General features: G+C 35.4%; 1 protein-coding gene across 3 annotated transcripts in view; it reads right to left on the bottom strand.

Annotated features, from left to right (window-relative positions):
* Window positions 1–19,533, bottom strand: part of LOC120770299 (potassium voltage-gated channel subfamily H member 8) — a 177,601-nt gene that overhangs the window by 88,473 nt on the left and 69,595 nt on the right. The window contains exon 1 of one of the 3 annotated variants that reach the window (XM_040097664.1): window positions 3,185–3,236. The exons of 1 other annotated variant lie outside the window; for it this stretch is intronic. In XM_040097664.1, coding sequence (XP_039953598.1) covers window positions 3,185–3,236 — 52 coding nt within the window. Of the gene's footprint in view, window positions 1–3,184; window positions 3,237–19,533 lie in introns of those variants that run through there. One more of the 3 variants, XM_040097666.1, reaches the window with a different exon arrangement.

Raw genomic sequence — 19,533 nt, 5'->3', positions numbered from 1 at the left:
ATTAATACAGTGCAATAAAAACTTGTAAAAGATGGCAACTCTTTTTAAAATTCTTTCGATCTTTAGCCTTAGTCGCGTTGGTATTTAATTTGACATCCATTTTTTTACAACAACTCAATTCTATTAAATAAAAAAAATATAAATATGGCAACCTTTTCAAAACTAGCTTCAACGGAAATATTTTTTGAGCTTTTCTTATTTTTATGCGCACGTAGTAATATTTCATTTGTTTAAGCAATTTTTAATTAAAAAAAAAAATTACAGGGTGCAACACTATTTAAGATTAACTTAAACCTTAAGTTTTTCAAAAGTTATCTAGTTTGTTGTACACTTCATACTTTATATAATTTGCAAATAGTGCCCAAACATGTGGCAACTCTCTCTCTGAGAATTATACCTATGTACCTCGTATACCTTCTTTATAATACGTATAAAAAAACAAGAAAAAACGTTAACTTGGGCTGCACCGAAGCTAATATACGCTTCACAGGTGCTTTTTGAAAATTACATTATTGCCTTACAAAATAATCTATACCAAATCTCGTGAAGATACATTGTCAAATGTGAAAGTTTTCCTTACAAGAATTTGATTCCGATCGTTCAGTTTGTATGACAGCTATATGTTACAGTGGTCCGATATTGGCAGTTCCGACAGATGATTATCTTCTTGAAGAGAAAATAACGTTTGCAAAATTTCAAAACGATATCTCAAAAACTGAGGGACTAGTTCATATATATACAGACGGACGGACAGATGGACGGACAGACAGACAGACGGACATGGTTAAATCGACTCAGCTCAACATACTGATCATTTATATATATACTTTATAGGGTCTCCGACGCTTCCTTCTGGGTGTTACAAACTTCGTGACAAACTTATTCAGGGTATAATAAGGCAATGCCAAAAAACACATAAAGGGTATACATAGAAATAAATGAAAACAAGTAAGGAAGGGCTAAGTTCGGGTGTCACCGAACATTTTATACTCTCGCATGGTAAAGTGATAATCGAGATTTCATAATACGTCATTTACATATTTTTCAAATACCGTATTTTTGTAAAGTTTTATTCCGCTATCATCATTGGTTCCTAATGTTTATACTCGTATTATACAGAGAAGGCATCAGATGGAATTCAAAATAGCTTTATATTGGAAGAAGGCGTGGTTGTGAACCGATTTCACTCATATTTCGTACATGTCATCAGGGTGTTAAGAAACTATTATATACCGAATTTCATTGAAATCGGTCTAGTAGCTCCTGAGATATGGTTCTTGGTCCATAAGTGGGCGGCGCCACGCCCATTTTCAATTTTTAAAAAAAGCCTGGGTGCAGCTTCCTTCTGCCACTTCTTCCGTAAAATTTAGTGTTTCTGAGGTTTTTTGTTAGTCGGTTATCGCACTTTTAGTGATTTTGAACATAACCTTTGTATGGGAGGTGGGCGTGGTTATTATCCGATTTCTTCCATTTTTGAACTGTACATGGAAATGCCTGAAGGAAACGACTCTGTAGACTTTGGTTGACATAGCTATAGTAGTTTCCGAGATATGTACAAAAACTTAGTAGGGGGCGGGGCCACGCCCACTTTTCCAAAACAATTGCGTCCAAATATGCCCCTCCTTAATGCGATCCTTTGTGCCAAATTTCACTTTAATATCTTTATTTATGGCTTAGTTATGACACTTTATAGGTTTTCGGTTTCCGCCATTTTGTGGGCGTGGCAGTGGGCCGATTTTGCCCATCTTCGAACTTGACCTTCTTATGGAGCCAAGGAATACGTGTACCAAGTTTCATCATGATATCTCAATTTTTACTCAAGTTACAGCTTGCACGGACGGACAGACGGACGGACAGACGGACGGACAGACGGACGGACAGACGGACGGACAGACGGACGGACAGACAGACATCCGGATTTCGACTCTACTCGTCGCCCTGATCACTTTGGTATATATAACCCTATATCTGACTCTTTTAGTTTTAGGACTTACAAACAACCGTTATGTGAACAAAACTATAATACTCTCGTTAGCAACATTGTTGCGAGAGTATAAAAATACAGTACCGTTGAAGAGCAATGAAACCATTAATAAAGCTTTACACTTTTTTGTCTAACCATTTGATATTCACATTATCTCAACCTGCTGTACTTGCCTGAAGCAACTCACTAACATGACTACAAATTTCAACGAATTTTGGTGCATATGATCTCAATAATATTGTCAGTTTATATTTTGGGAACGGAAAAAGATGGACAATAATTACACTTACTAGCCATATAGAGATTAATATAAATTTTATCGGTCAAAATTACTCGTAGTTAAAGTATCAGGGCCAACAGAGAATATTTTCACAGAACTTGTGATCAGTATATAGTACTTAGCTGCTAAAAATTAGTAACCTAGCACCATACAATTATCAAATAATTTACAAAGCAACTTGTTACCCCCAAACCTCAAGCTCATAAACTACAAAACCCGAACTTTAGACTATGAATCTACGAATACCATGACATAACAGCTTCCCCTCAACCTCAACACAATAATTGTCCTTGAAATATTTGAAATGAACATTATAATAACAAATATTTCATGAGAAGAAGAACATTTTTCAGCAACAAATGCAATGCAGCAGCAGCAGCTCTCTGCTACAACAACAAAGCATGAAAATGCGCATTTTTCTTTGCATACTTGCGAGAAGCCCTAAAGCTATCTTCGCACGCTTTCTTTCGCATTTCTATTTTACGTTTGCCTTTTTTCTATTTAGGTATTCCTTTAATATGCACAATCTGAAATGCCTTAAAGAGAGGAATGTCTGAGATGAATAAATCACAGCGCAGACAATAACCTCAAGGATAATGCAAAGCAAGACGAGGAAGCAGAATGAGCATGCCACGAAAGCCACGCAGCAATGATGAGCAGCAACAACTTGTGAGACCCTTTCTGTTTTTGTGTATGTGTGAGCTGGGGTTTTTAGCTGTGCAGTTAAAGCAGTTGTGGTTGTATGCAACATGACAACATAAAGGCAACGCCAAGTAACTGCATAGCTAGTTAAGGAAGACCGTCTTTGCTCTGCTGTCTGCTGTCTTAGCATGCATTTCCACACCTGCAATGATGAAGAGCGAGCTGACTTGCTTTTTATGTGTAGCTGGCAACCACACCGCCACAAGCTCTATGCTTACCATCTCTGCAGCGTCGTAGTGGTGGCTGCCGCGGCTTCTCCGGTGGCATCATTAATATTAACATGCTCAACGAAACACTAACATTTCACACACACACACGCGCGCACAAAAGCTGCGAACGCGTGCGAAATTTTACACTTTTTACAAAATGTACAACAAAACACGCGCTTGGTGGCAACAATGCGTGGAAATTGAATGGCGCAGCACACACAGGAACGCAGAGCTTGCAACTTTCACTGCGAGTTATCAACAATATGCAGTTAAAATTATTTCAGTTTCACTTTTTTCGAAAATATGCAAATTAAAATAGCGAAAATTTCGTCACTGCGCAACATTCGTTGGATTATGCAACAATTTTGACAACTTCGTCGCAGGAAAATCGTCGGAATTCGCATGTACTAGCGCACGCAAGGACCTTGTCGAACTCGCTGGTTTGTTAGCAAAATCCTTGTTTGGTCATTACACAAAAAAAAAAACAAAAAACGAAGAAGCGCAACACGTCTGTGGCACGCGAGTTTGAGGCGGCAGATAGGCAGCAACTGGCGCTTGCCATTGAATATCGGCAAAACGGCGTCGTGTGTGGAAAACGCGAAATGCGCAACAGCTGCCAGCTGCACCGACACCAACATCGACGCCGCGCAGCGCAAGTAAACAGGAAAGCGGATGCAAACGCGCACCTGCCCACAGCTATGAAAGCTCTACGAAGTGAGCTAGTGAGTACACAAATAGATAAACAATTATTAAATAATATATGCCTGTGAGTGTGTATATTTAAACCTGTTAGAATGTCGGCTGAACACTAGCTGGATACCGCATATAAATACATAAATATCCCGCTAGTGTACATATGTACACACATAAACATCCATAGTGTTTATAAGTTAAGTGCTAGTGCACGTAAACACCTCCAATCTGTCACATATATTAGACGGGGCATACGTAACATGTCAGCTTGTAAATATGAAAAGTTTAGCTATGGCGCTATTAATTATACCCAGCGTTTGTTAGCGGGAGAGGTTCAAGTTTATTTATAAATTTGCCGCATTTTTATGCCTATCATGCAAATACTATAAATTATAATTTGAAAGCAAAATAGCACAACAGGCAATTTCACAAATCAAGTAGGGCTCTAAATCAATGGAACATGTGGTAAATGAATTCACGACGAACGAGTTGATAAATAATCACGCAGTAAACAAATAAACTGAGGCTCCAGGAAGTAATTATTTAGCTCAACTATGGGGTATATGCCCAAATTATAAGCAGAATTTCTCAGCAGTTCCATAGTTAGAGAAAACTCACCACAGCAGGAATGACTAACAGAGCGATCTACCTCAACAAATATATGTAGCTCCTACACAGTCTTGTACTCCACATACAAGTATACCACCACATCCACAGACATCATTCACATTTTACACTATAAGAGTGTATGAGAATTGTTCGAGAAAGAGGTTCGTAACCGAGAGGTCGATTAATTCACATATTAAAAAGCGCTGAGAGATAGATTAGAGTCATATACATATATAATACTATATTACTATCGCACAATAAATAACAGAAAACGCACGTGGTTGCCGTCAAATTTTACTGAGAGAGCCGAAGTTTTATCAGTTTATAATTCTCTGATTTCTAGATAATTATTGGTGTCCACACTTTTTTATTTCGTCACTAATTTTTTCCGCACTGTTCTAAAAATGTGTTGCGATATACATACATACAAGAGGTATGTGATGTACATATGAATATTATGAGCCTTGGTAGGAATGAAGTCAGTTTAAACTCAACTTCTTTGCCCTGTCTTTTAAACTAGTTTGACCACAGAAAGGTGGTTATCGATGTATCAAGCTACCTCTACAACAATAGTAAGAGCATTATCTTTTACATCTTTAATAGAAAAGCGAGTTTAAGGGGTCACATAAGCTTACGTGTTTCAAAAACTCAAAATTTTTTATTACCGATCTTCATGAAATTTTACACAAGTCTTTGAGATAAAATTTTTAAGGACTTGATCGAAGGCTGTTTTTTTCGATTAAAACTATTTGAAAGAAATTCCCAAAATTTTCATTTTTTTCGTAAAAATGTCTGCCAAAAATCAGTTTTCAATTTTTTTTATTCGTCCATGTTCTAAGTTAAGAATTTAACGAAAATACGTATTTTTTTACTTTAGATGATTCTCTAAGAAGTTATCCTGGCAACGCAGGCGAATCTTTTTCGCGAGGGATCACCGGAAATGGCGTCGCCATGGCCAAGTTTAAAATATGTTTTTCTCCAAAAATTTCAGAGTTTCTTTGTTAATAGTGTATGCTTTTAACAATAAAAATTCTAATAAAATTTAATTTTTTATGACAAAAATTTGTTTAAGAAAAGCTGTTTTTCCTCGAGGAAACCCATCTAAACCATTAAATTAATACTTAAATATAGGTCTTGATAGCTCAAAGTTGGTTTAGCCACGGTGATCCAAACATCGCTTTATTTTTCGTAAATGAATATTCGACTAAAAAAAGGTTATTTTATATCGACAGCGTCCTTTGGCATTGATTTTCAGTCGTAAGCAGTATGTATCGATAAAATCGAGGTGAGATAATCCAAACTTTCTTTGTGCCAAGTTTGTTTTCACATTGACCTTTGAGAACTCGTTGTTAAAGCACAAGCAAAACAAAAAAATCATTGCCAAGAAAGGTACTCCGGATTATCACGAAGCTGTAACTCAACGGAAGAAAATCCAAGCTTTATATACTATATATATGATATTTGAGTACTTAGTACTCACTTAATATTTTTACTACGTTTCCTTTTACGAAATCTTAAGTCAGAAAAATCCAAAAATATTTTTTACCAATCCCAGTTACGTGTTGGGTATAAAAACTGCACTTTTATAATGGCATCAGTATACCCACTTATTTGTTTACTCACATGGCAAGGCACACGAACACTCATGTGTCGTAAATCTTAGTTCTACAACCCGTTGATAATCAAAAAAGTTATCAGCCCTCACAGCTGTGCCACCCCACACCACAACACTGTCATGCATGCCGTTATCAGCTACATAAATGCCACTTAGTTGTCGTGGACTCATTAGTTACAGTCAACTACTCATAGTCGCGCTTTCATCGTTATAATATTTAATTTTAGTTAAGTTTATAATAAATTACTGATGGTTGTAATAACGCGAATGCGAGCTGACAGCACTAAAAATAAAAGATACTGCATAAGTTATGAAGCAGGGCTGCGGCAAGTGTTGAAAGCATACATACAAACATGCAAATGTTTTATTTACAACAAGCATGCATACATATATATGGATATATGCATACAATGTATATAAAACTTGCATTAATGAAGCAGATATTTACTTTTCCCGCTATTGACAGATACACCCCGTACATGTGCATGTGTGTGCGACTCTCCAGATATAGCGAATAAATATCGCGTTTAAAGCGCTTATATAAATAAGTGACGCACCCTCGTATTATGTATTATTCCCCCTGTCAGCTGTGGTTTATTCTTGGCAGCACGTTTTGAGACGTCAACCGCATTACCGTTATTATCAGCTGCATAAAATATTATTGTTATTGGCTTGAATGAAATTGCAATGCTGAGATTTTACATTGCAGCGCCCTTCTTCTAATTTTAGCGCTGCAATCACTTTGTTCACCCCCTTATAAAAATACATTTTATATTTGCTGTTGCACGGCTTGCGTTTCCCTCACTGCATTCATTTGTTGCCTGGCTCAGCTATTACTCACATTTATTTTCATATTTCACTTCATAATGGCTTTTCGATGCATTAATAGCTCGCACAAGTCGCTAATTTCTAACTATAGCTGTTATGTGTAACGGTAACGCTTGTATTTCATATTTGCATTTCCTTCCTTTGCAACAGCGTATTATACCGTGTTTATTGAACAAGTCGAGTTATTAATAAAATCTGCTGTCAGATCACCTTTGTTGTTAATTTTAGAAATGAGTGCAGTATTTAGCAAATATAAAGAACTCAGTTATGAAATGAAGCATAAAAGTGAATACGTAATAGTTAAAGCTTAGTCCAGTTTAGAAAAGAAAACCATAATCTTGTAGTAGTAAAGTCCTCTCTCGACGAACAAAAGCTAAACTCTATAAGTCACTCATAATTCCTGGCGCTCTGTTGTTAACTCGGCTATAATCGCGTAAGCGGTGTCTACGCCAATTAAGAAGAAGAAGAAGTTAGTTTAAAACGAATTTTAATTTACTAAAGAATATCATGAATATTTTCATCCCCCAAAATCGAAGAGAAGTTCACCGTAACATCATATATGTAGGTATACTCAACACCAAATTTGACAGCTACATTTTTGGTATTTTCGTCATGTCGGAGGTCAAATTCCTAGGCCACACTTTAGACTCAAACTTACGGTGAAAAAGGCACTTGAAATTCACACTGTCAAGAGCCACCAAGGCACTCATAACTATACGACGGCAATAAAACACCGGAAGGCATTGAAGGACCTAAAACTATTCATACCAATGGGATATTTTCTGAGCATATTTCAAACAGAAGCCTTTGCTATAAGTCATTGTGCAGAAATAAATCTCGAACGCAACTTTCGCAACCATCGTCACGCTATACTCAGCGATAGTCTAGTGACACTAAAAACAAACTCAGCTTATGAGGTCAAATCGCTTGTTGTGGAGGAGTGTATTGGAAGGCTGAACCGCCTATCAGTTTCCAATCGTGTACACCTGATCTGGGTAATAAAGGGGTAGCCGCCACTGAGCTGGCCAACAAACTAGCCCGCTCTGCGGCAGCGTCCAGGATGATGGAGCCAGAACCGTGCATTGCGATGAGGCCCCACATCATAAGCGCTGCTCCGCACAGAGAAAAGAGTGGGAAGAGAATGGTACTTGCAACAGGCAGCAGGAATGCCCCACGCCAAGCTACTATTAGGAGGGTACAACCTTGCAAAGTTAAGGGATATGGTAAACATACCCCGTGACAAAACCCGCCTCCTTATCGCGCTTGCAATTACTTCACTGCCAAAAAAAATTAATATCTATTCTGTCAATTCTCGCTTCTCGGGATACCTTTTTCCTACATACTGGGCCAGAAAAACTAGAAGAAAACTATTACCGTCCAGCAGAGAAGGAGAGAGAGCGGGGTATTCGTGCTTGTACCTTACCTCATTCAAGACCTATTAAAATACTTATTGAGAATAAATAAAATAAGTTCCATTCGCTGCAAAATACAAAATTTAATTTTACACCTGCCTAAATATAATTAGTTTTGCTTGATGCAGTATAGATTCTATAAAAGTGATCCGAAAATATTGACCTTAAAACAAATGTACGTAAGGCGTCTTAAAATTTCGTTTTTGAGCTGTATATATAATGGAAAAGAAGAGGTTCTAAGAAAAAAAATAGGATCAAAAACTTGTTTAAGAAAACTCTCGCTTTTGTCCCTCCAAATTATGACAGCCACAGCCACAGGCACAGTAGCAAATCGCTCTTTTATACAAAAACAACTTCAACCATATTTAAACTAATGACAATATCTAATATGGAAGCTTAATCTGCTATCTCATTATGAGGTACAAAATATTTCCATCTCCGTTAGCCGTGACACATATTTTTCCCAAATACCGTAATTTTTTTAATAAACAATAATGTTATCACTAATCTGTACAATTTTAATAATTTCAGCTAATTCGTTTTGCCAACGACCGCGGAGCCTCATTAAAATTAAGCCAATTTACACGAAACGACGGACGACGCGCAAATGAACTTTTCCACCACCACTAATTGTAGGTTAGAATTTTAATGAAGCGAAACATAAATGAAAAGTTCAGCATTTGTCCACAGCACAGCAAGCGTATGTTTCTATAAACGAGTATATATAGATATACATACATACATATAAACAGTTGCAACGTGCATATAAAAGCGCTATTACCTTTCTTCTTTGTGTGCGGCGAGCTGGTACCATGGTCCACGGCTGCCTTGTGAAAATTCTTTAGAGGCATGCTCTTTACCGTTTTTACACAAATATTAACCGTTATTAGTGAATTCGACGCTTTGAAAAAATAGATCCACTTAAAATTCACTAACGCTTCTAATTTGTTTAGACCGCACATGCAACTCCGTTATAAGTGTGCCTTTAACTGCCTAACAGTTGAGATTACAACATTTAGCACAGGGTTTAACACAAAATCGGTGCAGTAAAAGTTCAAAAATTTAAGATTGTCGTTACGTCATGGCAAATATATGACAAACGCTTCTTTATTACCATGATAATAAGCAAGTGTGCTGAAATGCACAGAGAAGATAAGCCATTTTAGACTTTTACTATAAGAAAATAGCAAATATTTGTTGTTATGACTAACCTCTCTGTTGGGTTTCGAGAATTGAAAGACGAATTGTAGCTAGTTCAAATCATTGTTATCTGATTGTCGATAAGTGGGTTATAATATTTGCAGCAAATCAGGGTCTATAATGAAACTTTGGGTGATAATTTGTCACAATACAGGGTGAGTCATCGAAAAAATTGGAAAAATAAAAAAAAAAATTTAATACTTTATTCTCCAACTATGTTCTTGACACAATGTCAGCAGTTCGCATCTAGACTTTTTTCACCTAGTTTCAAGCAGACATCATGAACTAACGATTGCTGCTGAGATCATTCTACGTTACTGGAATAACAGCTGATCCATGTTGGCGTACTTTTTTCGATAGCTCCATTTTTGACAGATCACGCGTGGGTCGTGTCATTTTTGTTCAACTTTATTACGAAAACTTACGATCGGTAAGAATATTTCGCGAGATTCGCTCAACTTATAGTAAATATAATCGGCCTACTGAGCGTACTGTTCACAACACTATCACCCATCCTGAGACCCAGCATTCATTATTGGATAATATTCGACCAAACAGACCACATCCAGCACGTCAGCCGTAGCTGAGAGTGTATACGAAAGCCGTGGATTCGGCGCCGTTCGCAGCAACTCGGACTGACGTATGAAACGGCTTATCGCATTTTACGTCGAGATCTTATATTAAAAGCATATAACATACAGCTTGTGCAATAACTGAAGCCGCTCGACCCTCCCAAGCGTAGAGGCCCATTTCTAGCTCAATGGTTATGTAAACAAGCAAAGTTGCCCCATTTTAGACGAATAACAACCTCAAGAGATTCAAGAGCTGTCATTTCATCCAGAAAACCGTTTGGTATATTTCCATATTTCTTCAAAAAAGATGACGGTGAGAACCGTCAATAGTAACCGAATATTTGACGCCTGAAATTGAAACTCCTGATATCGGCTAAATTTGGTTTTAACAAGACGCCGCCCCTACGCACACATCGCAACAGCCAATGGATTTATTGGGAGAACTCAAGAACAGCTGGTTTTTATAACCCTAAATAGTTTCCTAGTTGGGTAACTTTTTTGTAATACTTGTATAAATCGGCCTATATGTCACATATTTCAGATGCTGACCTTATGACATAAGATTCTTGTCTTGTAGGTATGATTAAATATATTAAATGAATGATCGAGTTTTAATCAATCTAAGGGCAAAAATTGGTAATCCACTTATCTTCGAAGATTTTATATAGAGAACTTGGCGGGATAACTATCAGATTTTACATATTTTATGCTGATATCTCCAGTAGCACCACTTGCTAAATACTCTAAACAAATTATCCAATGGTCCGATTTTCGAAGAAATGCATTTTTGATCTTTTCAAAAATCGAAGTTTTTCTGGACAAAACTTCCAAGCACTTAGATAAAATTTAACTTCCAATTTGCAATTTTTTCCAACTGTCCGTCGTTGCATGAAAAATATCTTCTAGCTTGAAGAGATTTTTTTCAGGTTTCTTCTACGAAGAATGTCGAAATTGTTGCAACAGCTCCTCCACCCTTTTGTTTAGCGCAGTTGGAGATCGTGTGAAACTTGAGAAATATTTAATAGTTTGCTTAAAAAATTTTATTGTGTATGCTTAAAATATGTAGAAATATACTATTGAAATTTTAAAGCATTGATAAAGCACTTTTTCCATTCCCACAAATAAGCCTTTTTGAGGCTGCCTTTCAAAAAACCCATCAATTGAATTCAAATATTATATTGGGCGCAGAATATTGCAATTGTGCATAAAAATATGTTTCATGTTAACTTTTAATGCAAAAAATATATATTTGTGGAGATAAACATTTGTGTTGCTTTTGTTGGCAAGCGAACTAAAAATATCTGCTTCCGCCGCACTTTTGTGGTTTGGCTCGAAATTTTAGCTGATAAGTTTTAAATTCCCACAGTGGCGTGCACTTGCGGTTACTTAAGGGTTAAAAATAGGATTGTTTGAAGCTTTTTGTTTTAAGCGACACACACATGTGTTTATCAGAATATATATGTATTGGTGTAAACAAAAACTGAAGATGTCGATTATATTTTAAATATTTTAGAACAATCAATTTGTATGAATAAATAATAAATTTGTGAAAATGAACTAAAAGTGTAGAACTTAAAGCTGGGATTTAGGTAAAAAAATGTAAAGGGCGCCAAATGTTTCAAATTTTTAGCAAAAGAATGTAAGATGAAATACACTGCTTTAAGGGGTCTTAAGGTAATTCAAGACATTAAAGACGACTGAGAAGAGTTGCCACTTGTTGTATTTTTAATAATAAAACAACTGAAATAAAAAAAGTTTAGTTCTATAATTTGAGCTTACTATAAGACTTAGCAGGTCTAAAAATTATTTCATTTACAATGATATGTATGTGAGTAGAGTAGCCAGCCGTTTAAAAATTTTAAATAAAAAATTGTTTATGTAAATTGAAATTGAACAACAATAAAATGGTTACAAAAAGTCTAGAATTATAAGTTACTTTTTGAGAGAGTTGCCACCTATTTAAAAATTTTAACTAAACGTTTTTGTGTATATCAACGAGCTTTTTCATTATACATAGGTATTAGGCAAAGAAAATTTCAGATGATTTTTCAGAAATTTTTGATAATAGTTGCCACCTATTTGAAACAAAAAATTGTTTTTTAAATTTGAATTAATTAATAAGCGAAACCAAAGGAAAAAGAGAAATTTTTTTGTAGAGAGGAACAAATTTTTGAAAGTGGTTGCCACCTATTTAAAAAAAATATATTTTTTTAATTTAAATTAATTTAGAAGCAAAAATAAAAACAAACTTAAGGGAAAATTTTTTGTAAAGAGAAAAAAATTTTTGAACGTGGTTGCCACCTATTTGAAAGAAAATATTATTTTTTAATTTGAATTAATTTTTAAGCGAAACTAAAGAAAAGCTTTACGAAAAAATTTTTCTAGCGAAGTTTTTTAAGAGGGTTGCCACTTATTTTTATATTGGATACACTATTTCACCAGTATGTTCGTATCATATAAGGGTAATTGAACAAATTTTGATTTACTTTCTCTTCTATAAATATAATAAAATATCAATCTGCCTTTAAAACTCCCAAATGACTACCATATCTACAAAACACATACACTGCACTCATTTAATCAAATTAAGCTAACTTTGCACTATTCAATTTTAGTGGCTTATATTTTTTGTAAAGGTATTTTCTCAACTTAAAATTTTAATATAATTTTTGCGTGCAAAGCGAATGTCCACACTATAAACTTTTCATATTGCATTATCTGCTAAGGCCACGGCACAAAGTAAGAGTTTAATTAAATAAACACAAGGTGTTGCGTTGCTTACCCAATTTAGTTTTCCTTCTACACAATATGCTTGCTATGTTTTTAATTGGTTGAAACTGATATTATAGTTTGCCAGCTGGCGTTTTCTTTTCTACTTCTTCTTCCTCGATGTACTCTATTTGCTCTTTTACGCTCGCAAAAAGTTATTTTACTTTAATAAAAGATGGAAAGTTTTAGAGCTAGTGTAAGATTATAGTTTATAGGTTGTACTTATTGTTTTTATTTGGAGGGTGGATGAAATGGCAGTTTACACAGGAATAGATCTGCTGACTAACAAGGTAGGTAGGACAGTTATTACGCACAGAATTCACTAGCAAAGTGTGATTCTATAGAGAATATACAATAAATCAATTACTTCTCGCCTCCTGGAATATAAAAAGACTTTTCTTGCGGATTGGATTACTATAGCATATAGCTGTTATACAAACTGACCGATCAAAAACAAAATACAAATATTTTTATATCCATTTACGCTATAAGAATTGCACATGTGAAGGTTGTTACAGCCTCTATTAAAGGCTTTTTTGTCTCTTCCCTTCCACCTAGATAAGCGTTGTTCTTGAACTAAAAATTTTGAATAAATATAAGGTACATACCATGAAGCGTCAAATTTGGCAGCACAAAAAGAAACTCGCTTGAAATTAAGCTATTTTTTGTATGCAATGAAGTCCATAAAAAACGAAAGCAAATGGCAAAAAGCATTGTCAGTAGCAACAGGCGTACGTGCCATGCAATCTATGCCCGAAATTCTTCTTTTTTTTTGTCGCTGCACAGTAGGGGTATGCTGTGAGTCAAAATACACAAGAATCTAATTGTTCAACTCTACGCAGATATATGTATGTATGTCAGCTGTGCGCCATTGGCCGGTCACTGCCAGCGTCTAACGTCGCTTTTAACTCACAATGAAGCCAATTTGCGCTTTCGCCAAACGCGTTGGAGCATTAATAACGCAGCACAGTTTTCGGAATACAAGTTAACTGACTTTTTATACGCTCCTGACGGATTGAGGTTCATTGCGATTGAGTTGCGGAGATTTCAGCAACATATCTGCATGCAATGGTGTATAGAATGTATGAAAACACAGTATTAATTGAACTACTGGAGCGTGAATGTAGTGCTAGAATTAACTCTGATTTGTTTACGGAAAATTTTTGGATATATTCCCTTAGATTTTCTTGTGACAAAATTCCAATGAAAATGCAAAACTGTGAATTAAACACACCAATAAGGTAGTTAACCTGAAATGCGACCGTTGCGTATGAGTAACTTATAAGCCGCTTGAGAGCAACTTGTTTAACAAGCAAGCAAGGATTTACGGCAACATGTTTATAGACATATTATGGATATATTAGATTTGTACACTAGCACACATATTTACATACAGACACTCATCCACACGCGGAGTTAAGTAGATATTAAGCCTAAAGGCAGCCAAATAGCTAGTAAGTGAAAACGTGCTTAGCATCGAATATTAGACAAGCAGTGCAAAAAAACCCTACAAGTGTATACACATGTATAGTATATAATTATATGTAACATATATTTTGTATATATAAATATAAAAACATATGTATGTGTAGCGCATAAGAAATGCATAAAAAGGTATCGACAAAAAACGCAGAGTTTCTTTGCGTAATAAATATACATATATCTATACACCATATACTATATATATATGTACATACAAGTATGTATTTTGTTTTCTTGCACACAGTTATGTAACAAAGCTTCTTACTTAGCTCTTCGTATTCAATACGTGTGTCTATTCTATGCTCCCTCTTGTCTTTATGCGGTGAAAGCAAATTGGTTTTATTAACACTATGTAACATTGCCAGTATTTTATTATTTTGTTGTTGTTTCTTGCGGTTGTTATTGTCTCTTAGGGCACTAACTAGTTGAACATTGAAATTCAATTTACACGCATGCTATTTTTCTCCAGCTTACCACATTCTCGGAGCATACTTTTGTTTTCATGGAAACCCCACAAAAACTTGTTGCAAGTACATAGTTATATACTAAATAAGCATTGCTACATTTGTCTACACAAATACATATATAGCTGTAAATATGTAATGTTTCAATAACACACACTTATGAACTATGGAAACTCCTGTGTTTTAATAATTTATGTTACACTTGAAATGGCCTCCAAGCCCTTAACATATTGTAATATATTTGCATCTACACTTATAAATTTAGTTCCATAAGTACCATGTATGTGGAGTATTTGCTTTAGAATTTACATCATTTTATAATTTCAAGTATTATTAATTGTTACAAACTATAAGCAAACAAATGTAATTACTTTGCAAATAATTAGACTTTAATGGAAAGAAGCTTAATTTTTGCTTATATTTAACAGGTTTCCCAATGAAAGAGAGTCTGTTATTTAAAATAAGAAAATACACAGATCATTGGGGCTTCACATGATGATGAATTTTAATTTACTTGCTCGTAAAATATATCAGCCGCAACCACTCGCCTCTAAGAACAATGTAGATATTTGAACAAATCTGATACGGACTCGTCTTAAGAAAGAATTTGCATGCAATTTTTGTTTTCAATCGCATCATGGCTACGGAATTGTAGAAAATTTGCAAAAGTGTTTTGGAAAGCCAGCTTTATAAGCAAGCACTGAAGATCGTTAAGTCATCGAAGACTTGCCTCCAACGTGTCGTCCATCCACCGCTGTTAATGCGGATAACATCGAAAAGGTTAAAGAAACAGACTTTGAAAATGGTCGTGTTAACGTCAGAGAGATAGCAGAGGATCTCAACATCTCCTGTGGATCGACACAAATGTTGGTTAATAATTTGAGTATGAAACGTGTCAATGTTAGACTCGTACCAACAGACCCGAATATTTTGCAAAAATAACATTGAGTTGAGGTTGCAAAAGAGGTACTTGATAACAAAGCCACATGGCGACTTCGTTTCCTAGCTAAAGCACACAACAATCGGACTTCATTAGATAAGAAGATTTCTCAACACAATCAGTTTTAAGAAAAATTTATATCTAATTTATCCTATAATCATCCACATAAAAAGGTCAATAAATAAAATAAGTTATCCCGATCTATTGATAAACTGTACGCGTGAAAGACTATACTCTAGAACTGCGAATTCACTAAATTTTACACCAGCTTAAAGTATGTAACTAATTTCGGAAAGAAAAGAACCACTCACAAAGGTTAACATTATCCGGCAAGCAAGGTAAAGGCGGTTATTTGGTTGGCTGAAAATGGAGGCCAACATTAGGCCGATTGTGATCTCAGGCGGTAACTAAATTAAGCTACATCCCCCAACTCAATGATTTTGTAAAAATCCTGATTTTTTTCCACACCAGTTGCCGAATATTTTTGAAATTGTAAGCATTGGGAGCCTTGGAAGATATCTTTTCTACGACGACTGAAGGCTGGGCATTCGCAAATATATTGTTCCTGCTTCTCATGATCCTTCGCGCTTGCTATGCATTCCACCGAATTTACTTTTCTATTTTTCTAATTTTCTGAAAATGGAATCTTAAGAGTAGGTATCCTACAATTTACTATTTAAGTTCCTTTTTACCGGGAAGTAAAGCTTTTTGGACTACAATATTATTCACACTACCCCAAAGGTGAATATGTAGTTTTTGCCGTAGGAACTGTCGATCCAGTGCCATTAGTCCATTCTTCTTTACTGGAGAACGAAAATATTTTGTTGTATTCCCCATTAATCCTTTTTTCTTGGTCGCATTGCCAATTTATTGAGAACTAGAGACCGCATTGCCTTCTTCAAAATCTAAATACTGCAAGAAGAATAAAAAATAAAAATTTCGTTAATTAATCTGAGAGATTTTCTCTTCTTTTAAATATCTAAATTTTATTTGAAACTCCTCCTTTTTTCATACACTCAACTGTCACAGCATTTTACTTCAACAATAATATTTGTTCCTTCAGCATATTCAACATACTTTCAGCATCACTCCCGTTGGCAATACTTATACTCACTTTTTCTTTCTCACATACCATTTTGTGGGAGAGGTGAAATTGACATAAAACTTCAGAACATGCTTGCATTCTTACGGTCCATAATAACGAGTATCATGCAGCAAGAGATTTTGCAAAATTTTCGTAAAAAGCGTAAGCCATAACTTTTATTGTTGTCAAGGTAAACACCGAACCTGGTACAACAGGTATTAAAAGTGAACGTAAAGCCAGAGCCATAAACATACTAAAGTTGAGTTAAGAGCGGCCAATTTGTACTACTTATGTTGTCCCTTGTAGATGAAGGGAGTAGTGATGCGAGCGGTTTAAAGCTCTTTGTATGTATGTATCTGCATATAAATTGTGCTTCTCCTGCTGCAAGCTTTGAAAGCGTTTTTTTTTTTTTGAAGCTTTCCCAAGGCGCTTAGATTAGCATTAATTCGAGAATATGTTTTAAAAATATGGAAGACAGTACATAATATTTTTCTTCCTTTTGATAGAAATACTAATGTGGATAACAAATATTCGTATCGAAAAAATAAATTATGGTGGTACGAGTCACATTGCACACATTATTGGTCGACTTCTATTCGCTGAAGTACCACATTGTGAGCAAAAAAGTATTATACCTCAAAGTTGCTTCTTAAAAACCCAGTTATAGAACGATGTGGACTCAAGGTGAGCTTATGATAAACGGGAATCAAGTCGGACTTATAATTTTGAATTTTAAACTCATGTTTCTGTACCTTACATCATTTCGCTCTATCAAAAGTTTGCTAATATGTTTCAATAACCCACACGTGGGTTACTCGGCTTAGTAGCTTCATACTTGTTTTCGTTTTTTCCAACTGTGACCCGTTTGTTGTAAATGAGATTGTTAGGAGTCAAACGGAGCCAAGTGAGCTATTACGTGAGCACCCGTGAAATGTGCCACTGGCTCTACCGCTGAGCTGTATAGTCATCCCTTGACTAACTCCACAAGTATAGCTATATCTTTATCTTTATCTTTAGCTTTATTCTTTCTTTATACCTACATATATCTATATCTATATCCATATCTATACAGATAGAGATGTTCTCTGTACATATTCCCACATTCGTCCCACTCTTCAACTTTGCATGTATCTTTATATACATACTACTCAATATCTGTCTCTATCTCTACCTCTACCCAAGCCATACAATGCTATAATGATCAAAAAGAGATTACAGACCAGTTTTGTGCCATTAGATCGTTTGGAGTAAGTTTCTTTTAAAGTTTATTAAGTCGTGCTATTATAAAAAATATGTACGAAATATGTTTAGAATAATCAAGTCAAATCAAGTCACAGAGTATTTATATAATTTCTTAATTCAAGCTCCCTGCTTTGCCTCTGACCCATTCCGTCTCAACTGTATACGACTATCGACGTAGAATGTAAAAAGCTTCGAACGTTCATACATGAAATCCACCCACAACTTCATGTCGGTTTCGAATGACAGCGCTGGCATTGCATCCAAATTCAAGCGGAATCCACGAAAATAGTATAAGGTGTCGCGTTTGTAGGGACAGCCTTGCATAAAATTGCTGACGCGTTTCAACGAGTTAAGTAAAATCTGCACGAACGGCACTTGAACCCTATTCGCCATCAATTGGCAACCATTCAAATGGGTTAAATTTAACAGCACAAAGTTCACAGGACGTCGCGGCAGAACAACAAGAAAATTTATGTTGAAGTGTTTCAAATCCTTTTTAAATACCAACTCCATAAAGAGACTGCTGCGTTTCGTACTTTTGCTTATGGAACACGAGAGTTTCTCAACGAATTCCTTCGGATCAAAAACGGTGCAATTGAACTCAGTATAGGTGAGCTCAAAGTTGCTCTGCGAATTAGTTGCAACGGTAAATGTAAAGTGTTATAAATTTTGCGCAGCACCAGCTCACCTTTGCTTGCACCTTTCCCAGCTTGCTTTGCAACAAAATAACAGTTAATATAATTCTCAAGATTTTTGTATAATACATCTTAGCACGGGGCTGTTTGAGTGGAAATGTTTTCAGTTTCGTTTGGCGGAACACATACTAACTATTTGAAATTCTGGTTCAGCAATTATAGGCAAAATAAGCATTAGTTGTGCTAAATTACTTTTTAAGTAGTTCGAAATGAAGCCCGATATAAAGTCTGATATCATCTAACGCTAACGAAGTAAACAAGTAATCATTAAAATTGTTGCAGAAACATTATGTTTGTGGCAAATAGCACAGCATTTGGGTAACATATTGGGTAATAAACTCAAATATATGTTATTTATAATTTTCCAATATTAAATTAGTATATTAATGCTAATGATTTTGTTTTATATAGATAACAAGCTAAAGCGCGTTTTTATGATCCTCTGGACGCTCTTAGTAGAAGATATAACAAGCTAAAGCCCATTTTTATGACATCTGGATGCTCTCAGTAGAAGAGATAACAAGCTAAAAGTATGTTTAGGATCTCTGGACCCTCTCAGTAGAAGAGATAACAAGCTAAAGCCCATTTTTTTGATTTCTGGACGCTCTCAGTAAAAGAGATAACAAGCTAAACCCTATTTTTAGGATCTCTGGGCAATCTCAGTAGAAGAGATAACAAGGTAAAGCGCATTTTTCTGATCTCTGTATATGTATATGTGAACCAATCCCTCATTTTTGGGATATTGATCTGAAA

Source organism: Bactrocera tryoni, chromosome 3 (assembly GCF_016617805.1).
Source record: "Bactrocera tryoni isolate S06 chromosome 3, CSIRO_BtryS06_freeze2, whole genome shotgun sequence".
NCBI classification, from domain to species: Eukaryota; Metazoa; Arthropoda; class Insecta; order Diptera; family Tephritidae; genus Bactrocera; species Bactrocera tryoni.
The sequence above is the reverse complement of the archived record's forward strand: the minus strand, read 5'-3'. Positions and strand labels throughout refer to the sequence as shown.